This window comes from Dryas octopetala, chromosome 5 (assembly GCF_963921425.1).
Source record: "Dryas octopetala chromosome 5, drDryOcto1.1, whole genome shotgun sequence".
In the NCBI taxonomy this organism is placed as follows: domain Eukaryota; kingdom Viridiplantae; phylum Streptophyta; class Magnoliopsida; order Rosales; family Rosaceae; genus Dryas; species Dryas octopetala.
Window position 1 is genome coordinate 17,421,918 of NC_141370.1, and position 12,286 is coordinate 17,434,203.

At 37.0% G+C, this 12,286-nt stretch overlaps 3 protein-coding genes across 3 annotated transcripts; 1 reads left to right on the top strand and 2 right to left on the bottom strand.

Moving 5' to 3' along the window:
- Positions 1-80: 80 nt before the first annotated feature.
- On the top strand, positions 81-1,036 carry LOC147285116 (F-box protein At5g41720-like). The gene is made up of 2 exons (XM_086245774.1): positions 81-846; positions 1,026-1,036. Exons 1-2 carry the CDS (start codon positions 81-83, stop codon positions 1,034-1,036), a joined length of 777 nt encoding a protein of 258 aa, XP_086101900.1.
- Positions 1,037-2,873: 1,837 nt separating this feature from the next.
- On the bottom strand, positions 2,874-5,945 carry LOC147285117 (26S proteasome regulatory subunit 6B homolog). Its single transcript, XM_086243613.1, has 6 exons — positions 5,351-5,945; positions 4,979-5,209; positions 4,625-4,783; positions 4,272-4,424; positions 3,724-3,807; positions 2,874-3,182 (listed from the first exon to the last, which is right to left on the bottom strand). Exons 1-6 carry the CDS (start codon positions 5,831-5,833, stop codon positions 3,048-3,050), a joined length of 1,245 nt encoding a protein of 414 aa, XP_086099739.1. The 5' UTR covers positions 5,834-5,945; the 3' UTR covers positions 2,874-3,047.
- Positions 5,946-6,904: 959 nt separating this feature from the next.
- On the bottom strand, positions 6,905-10,989 carry LOC147285118 (uncharacterized). The gene is made up of 9 exons (XM_086245775.1): positions 10,800-10,989; positions 10,495-10,598; positions 9,818-10,389; positions 9,199-9,566; positions 8,653-8,751; positions 8,344-8,534; positions 7,987-8,286; positions 7,063-7,412; positions 6,905-6,920 (listed from the first exon to the last, which is right to left on the bottom strand). The coding sequence occupies exons 1-9, from the start codon at positions 10,987-10,989 to the stop codon at positions 6,905-6,907; spliced, it is 2,190 nt and encodes a 729-aa protein (XP_086101901.1).
- Between the last annotated feature and the right edge of the window lie 1,297 nt (positions 10,990-12,286).

The following is a 12,286-nucleotide window of genomic DNA, read 5'->3' on the forward strand; positions in this document are numbered from 1 at the left end:
CCAGAGGCTCTCTCTCTCTCACTCACTCACTCCCCTCAACAAACCAAACAAGAACATCATCGTCATTATATATTAATCCAATGGCTTCTTCGCCATCTCTTCCATCCGATATGTGTTTCGAGATCCTAACAAGAACATCCCTCGAAACTCTAGGCCGCTGCAGACTCGTTTCAAAGGAGTGGAACCACACCACCTACGACTCCACCTTCATGCAACAATTTTTCGGAAGAACCAACACAATATCTGGCTTCTTCGTACAGACCACGATCCCCAACGGATATATATCCACATTTGTGCCCATCGTTGACTCGGATTCTTCTTGTAGACTTTCACTTAATTTCTTGCCCTTTCCAGCTGTTGAGATTGAAGCTGCCCATCAAGGCATGCTTGTTTGTGCGAGCAATAAAAATTCCAAGATTCGTCGCTACTTAGTCTGCCAGCCAACCACTAAACAATGGACAAACATACCCAATCCAAAGACCAGGTACTTTACTGAGGCCACTGCCATACTTGTGCTGCAATCCAAACCGAGTCTGAGGTACAAGGTGGTTCGGTTTTCAAGACCCAAGTCTCAATGCTTCACCTACAAGTCCCAACCGTACAACAGCCTTAGATGCGAGGTGTTTGATTCAAACACTTGGGCATGGAAGCCATTGAAACATGTGTGTTTGCCTTACTGTGTTTACTTGACCAAGAATCCTGCAGTGGCCGCATGTGGTGGGCTCCATTGGCTTCTCACAGATAACCGGATATTTACTTTTTATGCCGACAAAGAAAGTTGGGAAATATTTGTGTTACCAAACACAATAGGTTGTATTGAGTATATTGAGCTGATGGAGTATCAAGGTAAGCTTGGTTTGATTATTTGCAACAAAGGATATGAGTTCATTGAACTGTGGGTAATACAAGATTATAAGAATAAAATATGGAGGAAGAGACAGAAATTGAGTATTACAGCTTTTAATGAAACGGCGCAGTATCCTTCTCCTGTAGCTTTTTGCAACACTGATGTTGTACTGATGAAGGGACGGAATAAAGTAATATTTTATAATTTCAGAGAGAACAGTTTCAAGATAACTCACCTTGTGAATCAGCCGCATCAAATTTTCCTATTACAATCGAATTCGGAGGGTGCTGCTTTGAGGAGGAATGTGTCGTTATATTTGAAAACAAAATCAAGAATTCGAAGATTTACTAAGCGTCACAATAAACTTATTCAGTATATAGCGAACCCCACTTTTTATTTTATTTTTTTCTTGCTTATTATTACTTTCCTTTGTTATTTCTTAGATATATAAATTTATGTAACATTTTTTCTGGTTGCCACACAACTATTGTAATATAAATGCGTGTTCGGCTTAATTCATTATGTATCAATCTACTTTATTTTGTTATTTCAAATTTATTTGATTATAGTCGACATTCATGGGATTCAATTCTGGATTAATTATGAGATCTGATCAAAAATTGGAATAGAGTAAAGAAGCACAAAAAGATATTTGTCCAATGTCCATCTCAAACTGAACTTAACGTCTAATAACTCAAAGTTTATGTATAGCTTTAAGACCTTTGTATTAAAACGTTATTAAGAGTGTTAAAATATTTCATGATATATATTTTTCATAAACAAACTTAACTTAACGTCTAATGTATCACTAGTCAGAAGAGAAACGAAACCTCCCAATTATGTTGTCACTTGACAGTCTTGACACATTTAGCTATCAGTAATAGAAAAAGTTAAAATTTAACCAAGAAAAATAAAAGTATCGAGCAAGCATTAAAAGTGTATATGTCAATATATTCGGAAAATGCTTCCTAACATAGTATCTTGAGCTGGTTTCAAAACTTGGTAGCATATATATATGGAGCCACAAGTCAGGAATAATGTTAGTTTAATATACATTATATTGTTTGTATATTTTCGGCATCCAATTATTATCTAACAATAATTTGAAAAGAACAAACCCATAATCAGTTGAGATTTTGCGTCCAAAAAGATGATATTGTGGTAAGAAACTCAGTTGATCAACTTATTCAAAAAAATCACAATTGCGCAAAGGCAATTTACGCAGACAACGAATTAATGCAACAACTAACTAAAAGTCTAAAACTCAATATTTTCTCAAATTTTATATTATTATAGATTTATATCAGCTTTGAAACATGTTTCATATGAAATGATGCAATCAGATTATAATTTTTTTAATGGAGAGTTAGAGTTCAGTCCATTTTATGAGTCTTTCTTAGACTAAAACTGATAGTGATTTAAAAGTTTTAATTAAGATTTTTTTTTTTGATGGCTTTATATTAGGTTTTAACTCTAAAATTTTGGCTCAATCCAAAATCTCAGAGTTAAAACTTAACATACAACCTCTACAAAGCCCACTCTACACCCTAAGAGGAAAAATACCCTTCAAATTGGAGAATGACTTTATTATAAATTTTTTTTAATAAATTAAAAAGACTTTATTATGAATTAAAAGAATTTTTTTATAAATTAAAAATATTTTATTATAAATTTTAAAGCACTCTCGTCTTCATCTAAAAACTATTTTTCTAAAAATGCTAAGCCTGATTATCTTTTTTTAAATACACATTAAAAAGGAGTTATCACCTCATTATTTTATAAAAGCTTAAGTAATATAGGGGAGGATGAAAAAACTGTAGAGCCCAAATTCAAATTTACCAATTCTGCGTAGATATATTGTAACTTTGTAAGCCAAAAAAGGAGTCAGCCATACGCCCATACGTACGTTAATATGCACATTTCATCGTAGAGAAAAACCAACATTTTTTATTTCTTAGAATTTTTGGAACTCGCTGACAAATTTTCATACCAGATAATGCGATGCAAATTAAATAGGGTCCAGTCGTCTACTTCAGTCATTTTAAGTTTTTAACACAAGCAATTTCTTCTATAATGAAATCTCAAAATTGTTCAATGAGACTATGCCACAAATGGTACTTGAGTAATCTTTTATGTAACTGAAACTGTAAATAACACACATGGTCAGCTACTTGAGCAACGGAATAATCAGATTATATGGTCATTTGTAGAATTCTAAGTCAGTGTCAGGCTTCTTCACATTTGTTTGGTAGCCCTTCTCAAAGTCCTTTGGGAGTATGACATACCGGTTCTTCCGAACAGCATGCATTCCCGCTTCTTGACATATAGCTGCAATCTGTACAAACCCATCCAATTACAATAGTTACTACACAATCACTTTGGGTGGTGCTAAGCACTCCTCATTTAAAATGATAAAAGATTTGAGACCAACACCAAAGCTTTGGCATTGTTAAACTTACAGAAATATATGACGGTAAGACTAAGACAATGTGACAAACTCAAGTTCATTACAATAAATCTTGAGGTGATCTACTATCAGTTCCTAGTTACCAATTACAAGTTGTAAGTTCCAACAATTTGATTTTGATAATGTTGCAATATCCAATGTTGGCATTACTTACAGATGCAGATCATAGAAAAGATGTAGCCGCCTAAACCCATGAATGTTCTAGACAACGTTTTATGATGCCAGCAAGAACTTTAAACAGAAACAACACTGGAAAACATCTATACATAAAGAATGTCACCCCCATACAAATACCATTAAATTAAAGAAGAACACAATAGCATGTAAGAAACAATATTTAACAATTGGTAGCAGAACTGAAACAGGAAAAATATTTTCTAATTCCCTTTTGATAAAATTCATGTCTCACCTCAGCAGCACTGATTTTGTCTGGCCGAGAGACATAATCTTCCAAGTCTACCTCATCACTCAAATTCATTTTAGAAGTGCAAACCTGTGCAGCAAGCAGACAACTTGAAGTTAGTTTTCTTGAAATAGTTTGCTAATGGTTCACAAGAGTAAAACATTATGACAGTGAAAAAGGGAGGGGGGGAGGGCGGGGAATACTTCAAGTAGGAAACAAAAGTCATGTTAACCAAAAAAACTCCTTTATTTTTTTGGGTGCGGGAAACAGGGCTGCACGGCATAAAATTGTGTAGATATTGGGTGCAGATCTGCAATGAGGTGTCCAACTCCTATGCTGTCCACAGTTGAGATATGGCTATCTGGTGCCAAGTTATCAATATGAATGCACAGGGGGAAGTAGCAGGTGTAACAAGGTGACATGAGATCGAATGACCACAGATGACATTATGAATTTTATAACAATGAGAAATAAGGGCCACCTCAAAGCTTACAAATAATATTTTCCTAACAATAAATCACTAATGGGACATTGAATATATGCACATTACTTACTTGAAAAACAAGTCTCTTCTGCCGCCTATCTGGCAAAGGAAATTCAATTTTCCGATCAAGCCTTCCAGGACGCAAAAGCGCGGGGTCCAAAGTGTCTGCTCGATTAGTAGCCATAATGACCTTAACATTCACTGTCTGGTCGAACCCATCCATCTACAAAAGATATTCATCTCAAGTCAACTAAGAGAATTGGCTAGAACAGAGGATTATAAAATGACTTAAAAATTTGCTGTTTCTCATCTGCAGAAATATTTTTTCCAACCCCAAAGCCATTCCTTTGCCCATTCTAGTAGATTTATAGTTTTAGTTCATTAAAATTTGAAATTCTTTGGATAAAAACTTCACAGTCCTACCTGATTGAGAAGCTCCATTAGGATTCGCTGAACTTCTCTATCAGCTCCAGTCTGAGCATCAAACCTTGCAGTAGCAATAGCATCCACCTCATCAATAAAGATGATGGCAGGTGCATTCTCCTTGGCCAGTCGGAAAACATCACGGACCATTCGTGGACCCTTAACAAACAAAAAAATTAAGAACAAGAAATCACATAAATGTTTCAAACGAGGCAAGCCAAACCACAAAAAAGAGAGATAATTTTTACAGTCTCCTTGCAACACATGTTGCCTCACAGTACTTGTTATTCCCAAAATGCATCAAAAGATACTAAATTGTATGATTAGCAAATGGGTCCTTAGAAAAATACTTACCTCACCCAAATACTTCTGAACAAACTCTGAACCAACAACTCTAATGAAAGCAGCAGTTGTGTGATTAGCAACAGCCTTAGCAAGCATGGTTTTACCAGTTCCAGGAGGGCCATAGAGCAACACACCCCTTGGAGGATCAATACCAATCTGTTTGTATAACTCATGGTGGGTAAGTGGCAGTTCCACTGCTTCACGAATTTCTTGCTTCTGAATATCGCACCCCCCAATATCCTAACATCAACACCATCATTAAATCCCACAAAACCCAAATGCCAAAACCCTAATCCAATTTCATTGACAACTCTAATCGAATTTCAATTCAAGTCAAACAAATGAAGCAATAAAAAGGGAAAGGTGGAGAATTGACAATACATTATAGCTGACGTCAGGCTTCTCGGACTGGCTGAGGAGGGAGATACTGGAATCGGCCTCCGGCGGTAGAACGTCGACGAGGGCATTGGAGTGGCGGTGCAAGGCGACTGAGGCGGAAGGCTTGAGAAGCTCGCGATTGAGAGTGCTGAGGATCCGAACGTAGTAATTGGAGCCTGTGGTTGAGCCCACGATCCCGTTGTTCTGGTCGACCATCTCCAAGAACTGTCCGATGACGAGAGGGACCGACTGGATTCGCTTGACCTTCTCCTGGGATCGGAGGACCTCGCGCTTCAGGTTCTTCTGCTCGTCCTTGACGTACTCCTTCTGGATGTCGATGAACTCCAGGTTGCGCTGAACGGACTTGAGGGAGATGTAGAGGTCGTCGTCGGAGGAGGAGTGGTGGTGGTCGGTGGAGAATTGGAGGTCCGATCTAGTGGAGGGGAACGAAGGCGGTGGCTCCACCACCATAGCTGTAGCTGCCATTGTTGCTGCTACACTTTACAGTTTGCTCGTTTGGTTTCGATTGTTTTGGTTCGACAAGCCAAGAGATGATGAGAGAATGGAGTGAGACGCAAGAAACTACACAAATTACAGAATAATTCCAAATATATAATCCTGTAAACAGCAGCATAAATACAATATTTACAACAATAAATTAATTATGATCTTTTTTTATTTGGACCGCTATCTATCTTCTTTACTCTACGTACTTATATATATATATATAAAATAAAAGGTCATTGATTTTAATTACTAAATTTTAATAATTTTTTAGTTTAGTATTAAAATTAAATAGCATTTTAGATTAGGTACTAGTTGAAAAGTCAAAATTAATAAAGTAAAAGGTATTAGAATTTACATATATTACATCACATGCCACTACAATAAAAAAATAAAAAAAATATTACATCACAAATATTACATTAATTTATACTATATTATATTAAAAAAAAATCAATCCAGTCACAACTTAACTGTGACTATCTTGGTAAATTGAAAGAGACAACTCACACTACTATACTATATATTATTTTGAGTAAAAGTATTGTTTTGACCTCTATTTATACTATATTGTAGTATAATTTCTCTAAAAAAAATTCAATTAAGTCACAACTTAACTGTGACTGTCTCACAACTTAGATGTGACTGTCTTTCAGTCACAACTAAATTTGAAGTTGTGAGTGTCGTACAGTCACAACTAAATGAGAAGTTGAGACTACATTAGCAAATTTTCAAGATAATATAAAAGTCTCAAGGGCAATTTTGTCAAAACCTTATAAATTTTAACTAACACTCATCATATGTGGGCCAAAGAATAAAAATGTCAAATGAAAAAAGTTCAAATCAAAGGGGCCAACATATTTGTGACATAATCTAAAAAATTATATTTAAATTTGGTAATTCAATTGAAAAATTATATGGTCTTTATGCTATACCAAAAAATTATTGAAATTTGGTATTTAATCCTAATATTCTAATAAAATAATAATAATAAGGTTTAAGTTTTTATGATTTTTTTTTTGTACAAGAGGAGCCGAAGCCCAAAAGAAAAACCTAAACAACTACAGCTCTAAGACAAGGAGTACCAAGAGCATCAGCAGAAAGTAAAGAGCAGAGGGAGGGGGAAATCAAACCAATGAACACCAAAATCCCTCCTAATACTTAAGGAGGCTAAACAATCAGAACAAAAATTTTGCTCACAATACACATGCCTCACCAAGCAATTAGCAAACCCACCAAAAAGCAGCCTGCAGCTATTAGCAAGACTAAATAGAGGATGAGCAACATCAACCTCCTTCGAAACAAGGGAGACAAACAAGGAGGAATCACTTTCCACTTCAAGCATAGCAACACCTTGATCACGAGCAAAGGAAAGACCCCACAACTCAGCTTCAAGGACAAAACCAACACCAAGATTAGCAGTAAAGCCTTTAATCCACTCCCTAACATGATTCCGCAATAAACCACCAGCACCAATGATCTCAGAAGAAGGATTTCTGCAACCATCAATATTAAGCTTCACACAACCCTTAACATGAGGCCACCGATGAAGATCAATCACCTGCCTAATAGATTTAGAGAAACTAACCTTATTTGCACTATACTAATCTCAAGCATACTGAAAGATAATGCAATGGGGATTAATAGGCAAAGTAAAGTGAGAATAAAAAACAAAGCAGCACCTCGACTTCCATATATACCATAAAGTCGCAGCAAACAAAAAAAACCAAGGGATTCCCTTCCTAGTAGAGATATTAGCTTTAAAATTAAAACCAAGCCAATCTTCAAAGCTATCCAAACTACCCAAGGAAACACCAGCAAAAACACCAATAAAATGCCAAAGAGACACATAAAAATTGCAGACTTTGGAAAGATGATTCAAAGACTCACATTGCGCAGGGCATCTAGGACAATCAAAGATATTAGTAAAATGCCTTCTAAACCTTTGAGCATTAGTCATAATCCAGCCTACCATGACAGAGGGTCCAAAGAAAGGTCTTGAACTTTGGAGGCACATGCAATTTCCAAATAAAAGACCATCTCCAATTACCAATATCAGTGGCAAAATGAGACAAATAAGCAGTTTTAACAGTAAATATACCATCAGAAGTGAGCTTTCAGATACATCTATCCACCCCACTACCAATGGCACCAGCATGAACACTAATAACCTTTTGAATAATCTGGAGAGGGAGACATTCCTTTAAGCAGTCAATATCCCACCCTCTATCGTCATCAAAAAAATTACTAACATTTAACTCAAGCATATCATCAGTAAAGTGAACAGTAGCAAAATGGGAAAGAGGTCCAATACCAAGCCAGTCATTTCTCCAAAATAAGATACTATCTCCATTACCCACTCTCCATTTAATACCCTTAAGAAGCAAATTAGCCCCAAAAAGGATAGCCTTCCATGTGCTAGAGCGGTTAGCATACTGGACATTTTTAGCAATTAAAATATCAAATTGCTTAAGGTACTTACCTTATAAAACATGAGCCCAAAGACCATCCTCCTTTTGAGCAAGCCTCCAAGCAGTCTTAGCAAGCAAAGCTTGATTCATCAAGGCAGTTTGCTTAAGCCCCAAACCTCCCAGATGTTTAGGTTTGCAAACAAGCTCCCAAGTAACCAAGTGCACTCTATTATGATCTCCCGAAACCCCCCCAAAGGAAATCCCTATTGAGTCTATCAAGCTTATTACATATAGACATAGTGAAACGAATAGTTTGCATCAAGTAAATAGGGATATCAGAAGTAACATACTGCAAAAGAGTTAGTTTGCTAGCCATAGAAAGAGAATTACACTTCCAAACAGCCAATCTTCTCTTAACCTTCTCAACAACCTCAATGTAAATGTCCTTACCAATCTTGGAATGAATCAAAAGAACTCCCAGATATTTTCCTAAGCAAGTAGTAAGGGGGAACCACATATAGAAGCAATCTCAATTGCAATTTTAGGGCAAGTATTCGGAGAGACAAAAATGCAAGACTTCTGAAAACTAACTTGTTGCCCAGAAACATCACAGAAAACATCCAAACAAAACTTCATAATAGAGGACTGATCCACAGAAGTTTCCCCAAAAAGAATAAGATCATATGCAAAAAAAAGATGAGATACCAAAGGTCCTCCTTGACAAATGCTAACAGGTTTCCAAGCAGAAGAAATGACTTTTTGAGAAATCAAATGAGACAATTTCTCCGTGCAAAGAACAAAAAGATAGGGAGAGAGAGGGTCACCATGTCTAATCCCACATGTAGGTACAAAAGTAGAAGATATTTCCCCATTAATGATAGCCTGGAACCTAACAAACACAGGTCATGATCAAATCTAAAAGAAAGCCTTTGATACCATTCTCCATAAGAACATTTCTGATGAAACCCCATTTAAGTCTATCATAAGCTTTGGAAAGATCAATTTTCCAAGCCATGTAGCCCTTTTGACCCTTAGTCAATTTAAATTTATGCAAAACCTCTTGAGCAACAATAATATTGTCAGTGATATGTCTACCAAGCACAAAACTGACTTGAGTAGGATGGATGAGCTTTGGAAGCACAAGTCTTAACTTGGACACCACAATCTTAGAGATAACTTTATAGAGGGTATTACACAGGCCAATAGGCCTTAATTGGGAGACAGAAGTGGGGTTTGCAACTTTAGGCACCAAGGCAATCAAAGAATTGTTTAAACCCTCAGGAATGGTAGCAGTAGCAAAACACCTTAACACAAAAGAAACAATATCATGTTTACAAACATCCCAAAAATGATGGAAGAAAGAGGCAGGCAACCCATCGGGGCCAAGGGCTTTAAGGGCACCAATGGAAAAAAAGACTACTCTTAATATCTGCTTCACTAATATCTTGAAAAATAAGACCCAAATCCCCAGTGCTCAAAACATGCAGGAGATAAATGAGGAAGAAGATCATAAGACAAGGATCTAGAATTATCAGAAAACAATCATTGAAAATACCTTATCACAATATCATGCATACCAACTTTATCTGAGACCCAACCTCCATCTTCATCATGCAAGCCCTCAAGCTTGTTTCTTCGCCTCCGAATAATAGTAGAGAGATGAAAAAACTTGGTATTCTTGTCACCAGCTCTAAGCCAAAGATTTCTAGACTTTTGCATCCAAAAAATTTCCTCATGTTGAAGAATCAAATTATAATCCTTGCATAAATCCTTCTCAAGATTGATCAAATAAGGATTATAAGAGTAGCACAATGCCTTTTGAATACCATTGAGCCTAGCCAAGACTCTTTTTTTCTTTTTAAAAAGACAACCAAAAATATTAGCATTCCATTCCTTTAAAGAACTAGACAAAGCAAGACATTTTTGGAGGGCATGGCTAGAGAGAGAACCCCAAGTATCAGTAATGAAACCCTTGAAATCAGAATGATCTAGCCATATAGCTTGAAAACGGAAGGGAATGAGATCCTTTCTAGGAACATGACTAGTAGAAAGACAAACAAGAAGAGGACAGTGGTCATAGTCAACTTTGGGAAGATGCCTCACAAACCCTTTCGGAAACAGCTGCCTCTAACCCATACAGCAATGAGCTCTATCAAATCTCCTCTATTTAGTATCACCCGCATATGTTTTATTGCTCCAAGTGAAAGAAGGACCAATAAATCCCAGGTCCACCAGAGAATTTCTACAAATCCAATAAGCAAAATGACCATTACCAGTAGTATGATTACCTCCACGTTGCTCCAAGTGATCCACAATATCATTAAAATCACCAACACCTAGCCAAGGAATAGAAATAGTGGAAAACAACCCATCCATATATTGCCACAACAATTCCCTAGGACCAGGGTGAGGATTAGCATAGACAACAGTGAAGAACCAAAATTCTTGATTCATATTAACCAAAGCTGTGATAGTTTGACTAGAACAAGCAACCACTTAAAGGTTGACATAAAAGCTATCCCATAAAAGCCACACACCTCCAGAGAAACCATTAGCATCCACAATAAAGAAATTACTAAACCCCAGAGATTTAACCACCCCTAAAGCTCTATTATCACTAATTCTAGGCTCTTGAATAGCCAGAACATTGAAGTGATACATTTTCCTGAAGTCTTTAATAATGGCATCAAAATTAGAACCACCAGCACCCCTCACATTCCAAGACATCACAATCATAATGATGGAAAGGAAAAAAATAAGCAAGATAAGGAAAAAAAACTCATTACTGAGCAAGTAACATAGCCTCCAAGGAGTTAGAGGCATTAGTCTCATCATTAAACCCACCAACTCTCATTTGAAAGTCACCATTCTCACAAGCATTTGCTGAGACATTACACTCAGAAACATAAGAAGAAAAAGAATCAATCGGGTCTTCACCAGCATCACAAGAGCCCAAAATGTTAGGAGGGTCATGCCCATGAATAAGAGTGTCCTTGCCCTTCCCAGAGACAAAACTAGGAGAAAGACCAACATTCCAGGAGAAATTACCACCAACATCATGTTGGACATTAACCTCTCTAATCTGCACACCAACAGGAGGAGCACCACTTCCCCCATCAATTCCCTTAGCTTTAGCGTTAGTCTTAGCCTTAGATTTAGACTTAGAAATAGGAGCCTGGGGCTTGGATTGCACATTCTGAGAAACAGGATTAGTCTGACCATTAGAGGTATCCAGCAAGGCCTTTTTCTGGCCCTTAACCTTCTTCTTACATGCAGAAGAAATCTTCACATTTTTAGCCTCAACCAATTTTCCAAACCCAAAAGGACCATCTAGGATAGAATTGGGCATAATATCAGCCTGACCATTAATCCCAAAATCAGAAGCATTTTTTAAAACATTAAATCTTGAGCCGGAAGGCCTTTCTCCCTTAAACTTACTAGGACCAGCCCCACCCTCAGAATTCCCTGGTTTCTTTTTCCATTTGTGCTTCACAACCATCCATTCACCATGAAGATTCTTAGGACCCTCATCACCAATCAAAACAGGACCCTCAACAGATTTTGCAGAACAATTCCCAGCAGGTGTAGTCAAACCACCATCAATATCTACATCAACATTTGGAGGACTATCAACACTAGCCTGCTTAGCCTTAATCTCCAGAATTATTGGACATTTATCCTTTCCATGACCATAACATCCACACTCAAAGCACACCAAATTAATCCCCTCGTAAACCACATTATAGACACGCCCTTGAATCTTAACAAAAGAAACCACAGGTTTACTGAGATCAATTTCCACACAAACTCTAGCAAACTTACCTATGGATTGACCCAAAGTATGACTATCAACCTTAATAGTAATCCCAAGAACATTACCAATAGCAGTAATAATTTCCAAATTAAAAAAATTCAACACTCAACCCAACAATGCGAGCCCAAACAACCATGTGAGTTACCTTATCCTCCAAAGGATTGAAACCAAGTCGCCAACGTTGAACCACCACATGTTGGCCGGCAACAA

Coding starts and splice junctions, on each gene's coding strand:
- LOC147285116 (XM_086245774.1), top strand. CDS start 81: ATGGCTTCTTCGCCATCTCTTCCATCCGATATGTGTTTCGAGATCCTA.
- LOC147285118 (XM_086245775.1), bottom strand. CDS start 10,989: ATGTCTTGGAATGTGAGGGGTGCTGGTGGTTCTAATTTTGATGCCATT. Junction 9,567..9,817: donor ATGCATGATATTGTGATAAG/GTATTTTCAATG, acceptor TTTTGTGTTAAG/GTGTTTTGCTACTGCTACCA. Junction 8,752..9,198: donor AAATGTTCTTATGGAGAATG/GTATCAAAGGCT, acceptor CTACTTGCTTAG/GAAAATATCTGGGAGTTCTT.
- LOC147285117 (XM_086243613.1), bottom strand. CDS start 5,833: ATGGCAGCTACAGCTATGGTGGTGGAGCCACCGCCTTCGTTCCCCTCC. Junction 4,784..4,978: donor TTCAGAAGTATTTGGGTGAG/GTAAGTATTTTT, acceptor TTGTTTGTTAAG/GGTCCACGAATGGTCCGTGA. Junction 3,183..3,723: donor ACAAAATCAGTGCTGCTGAG/GTGAGACATGAA, acceptor GGGTTTGTACAG/ATTGCAGCTATATGTCAAGA.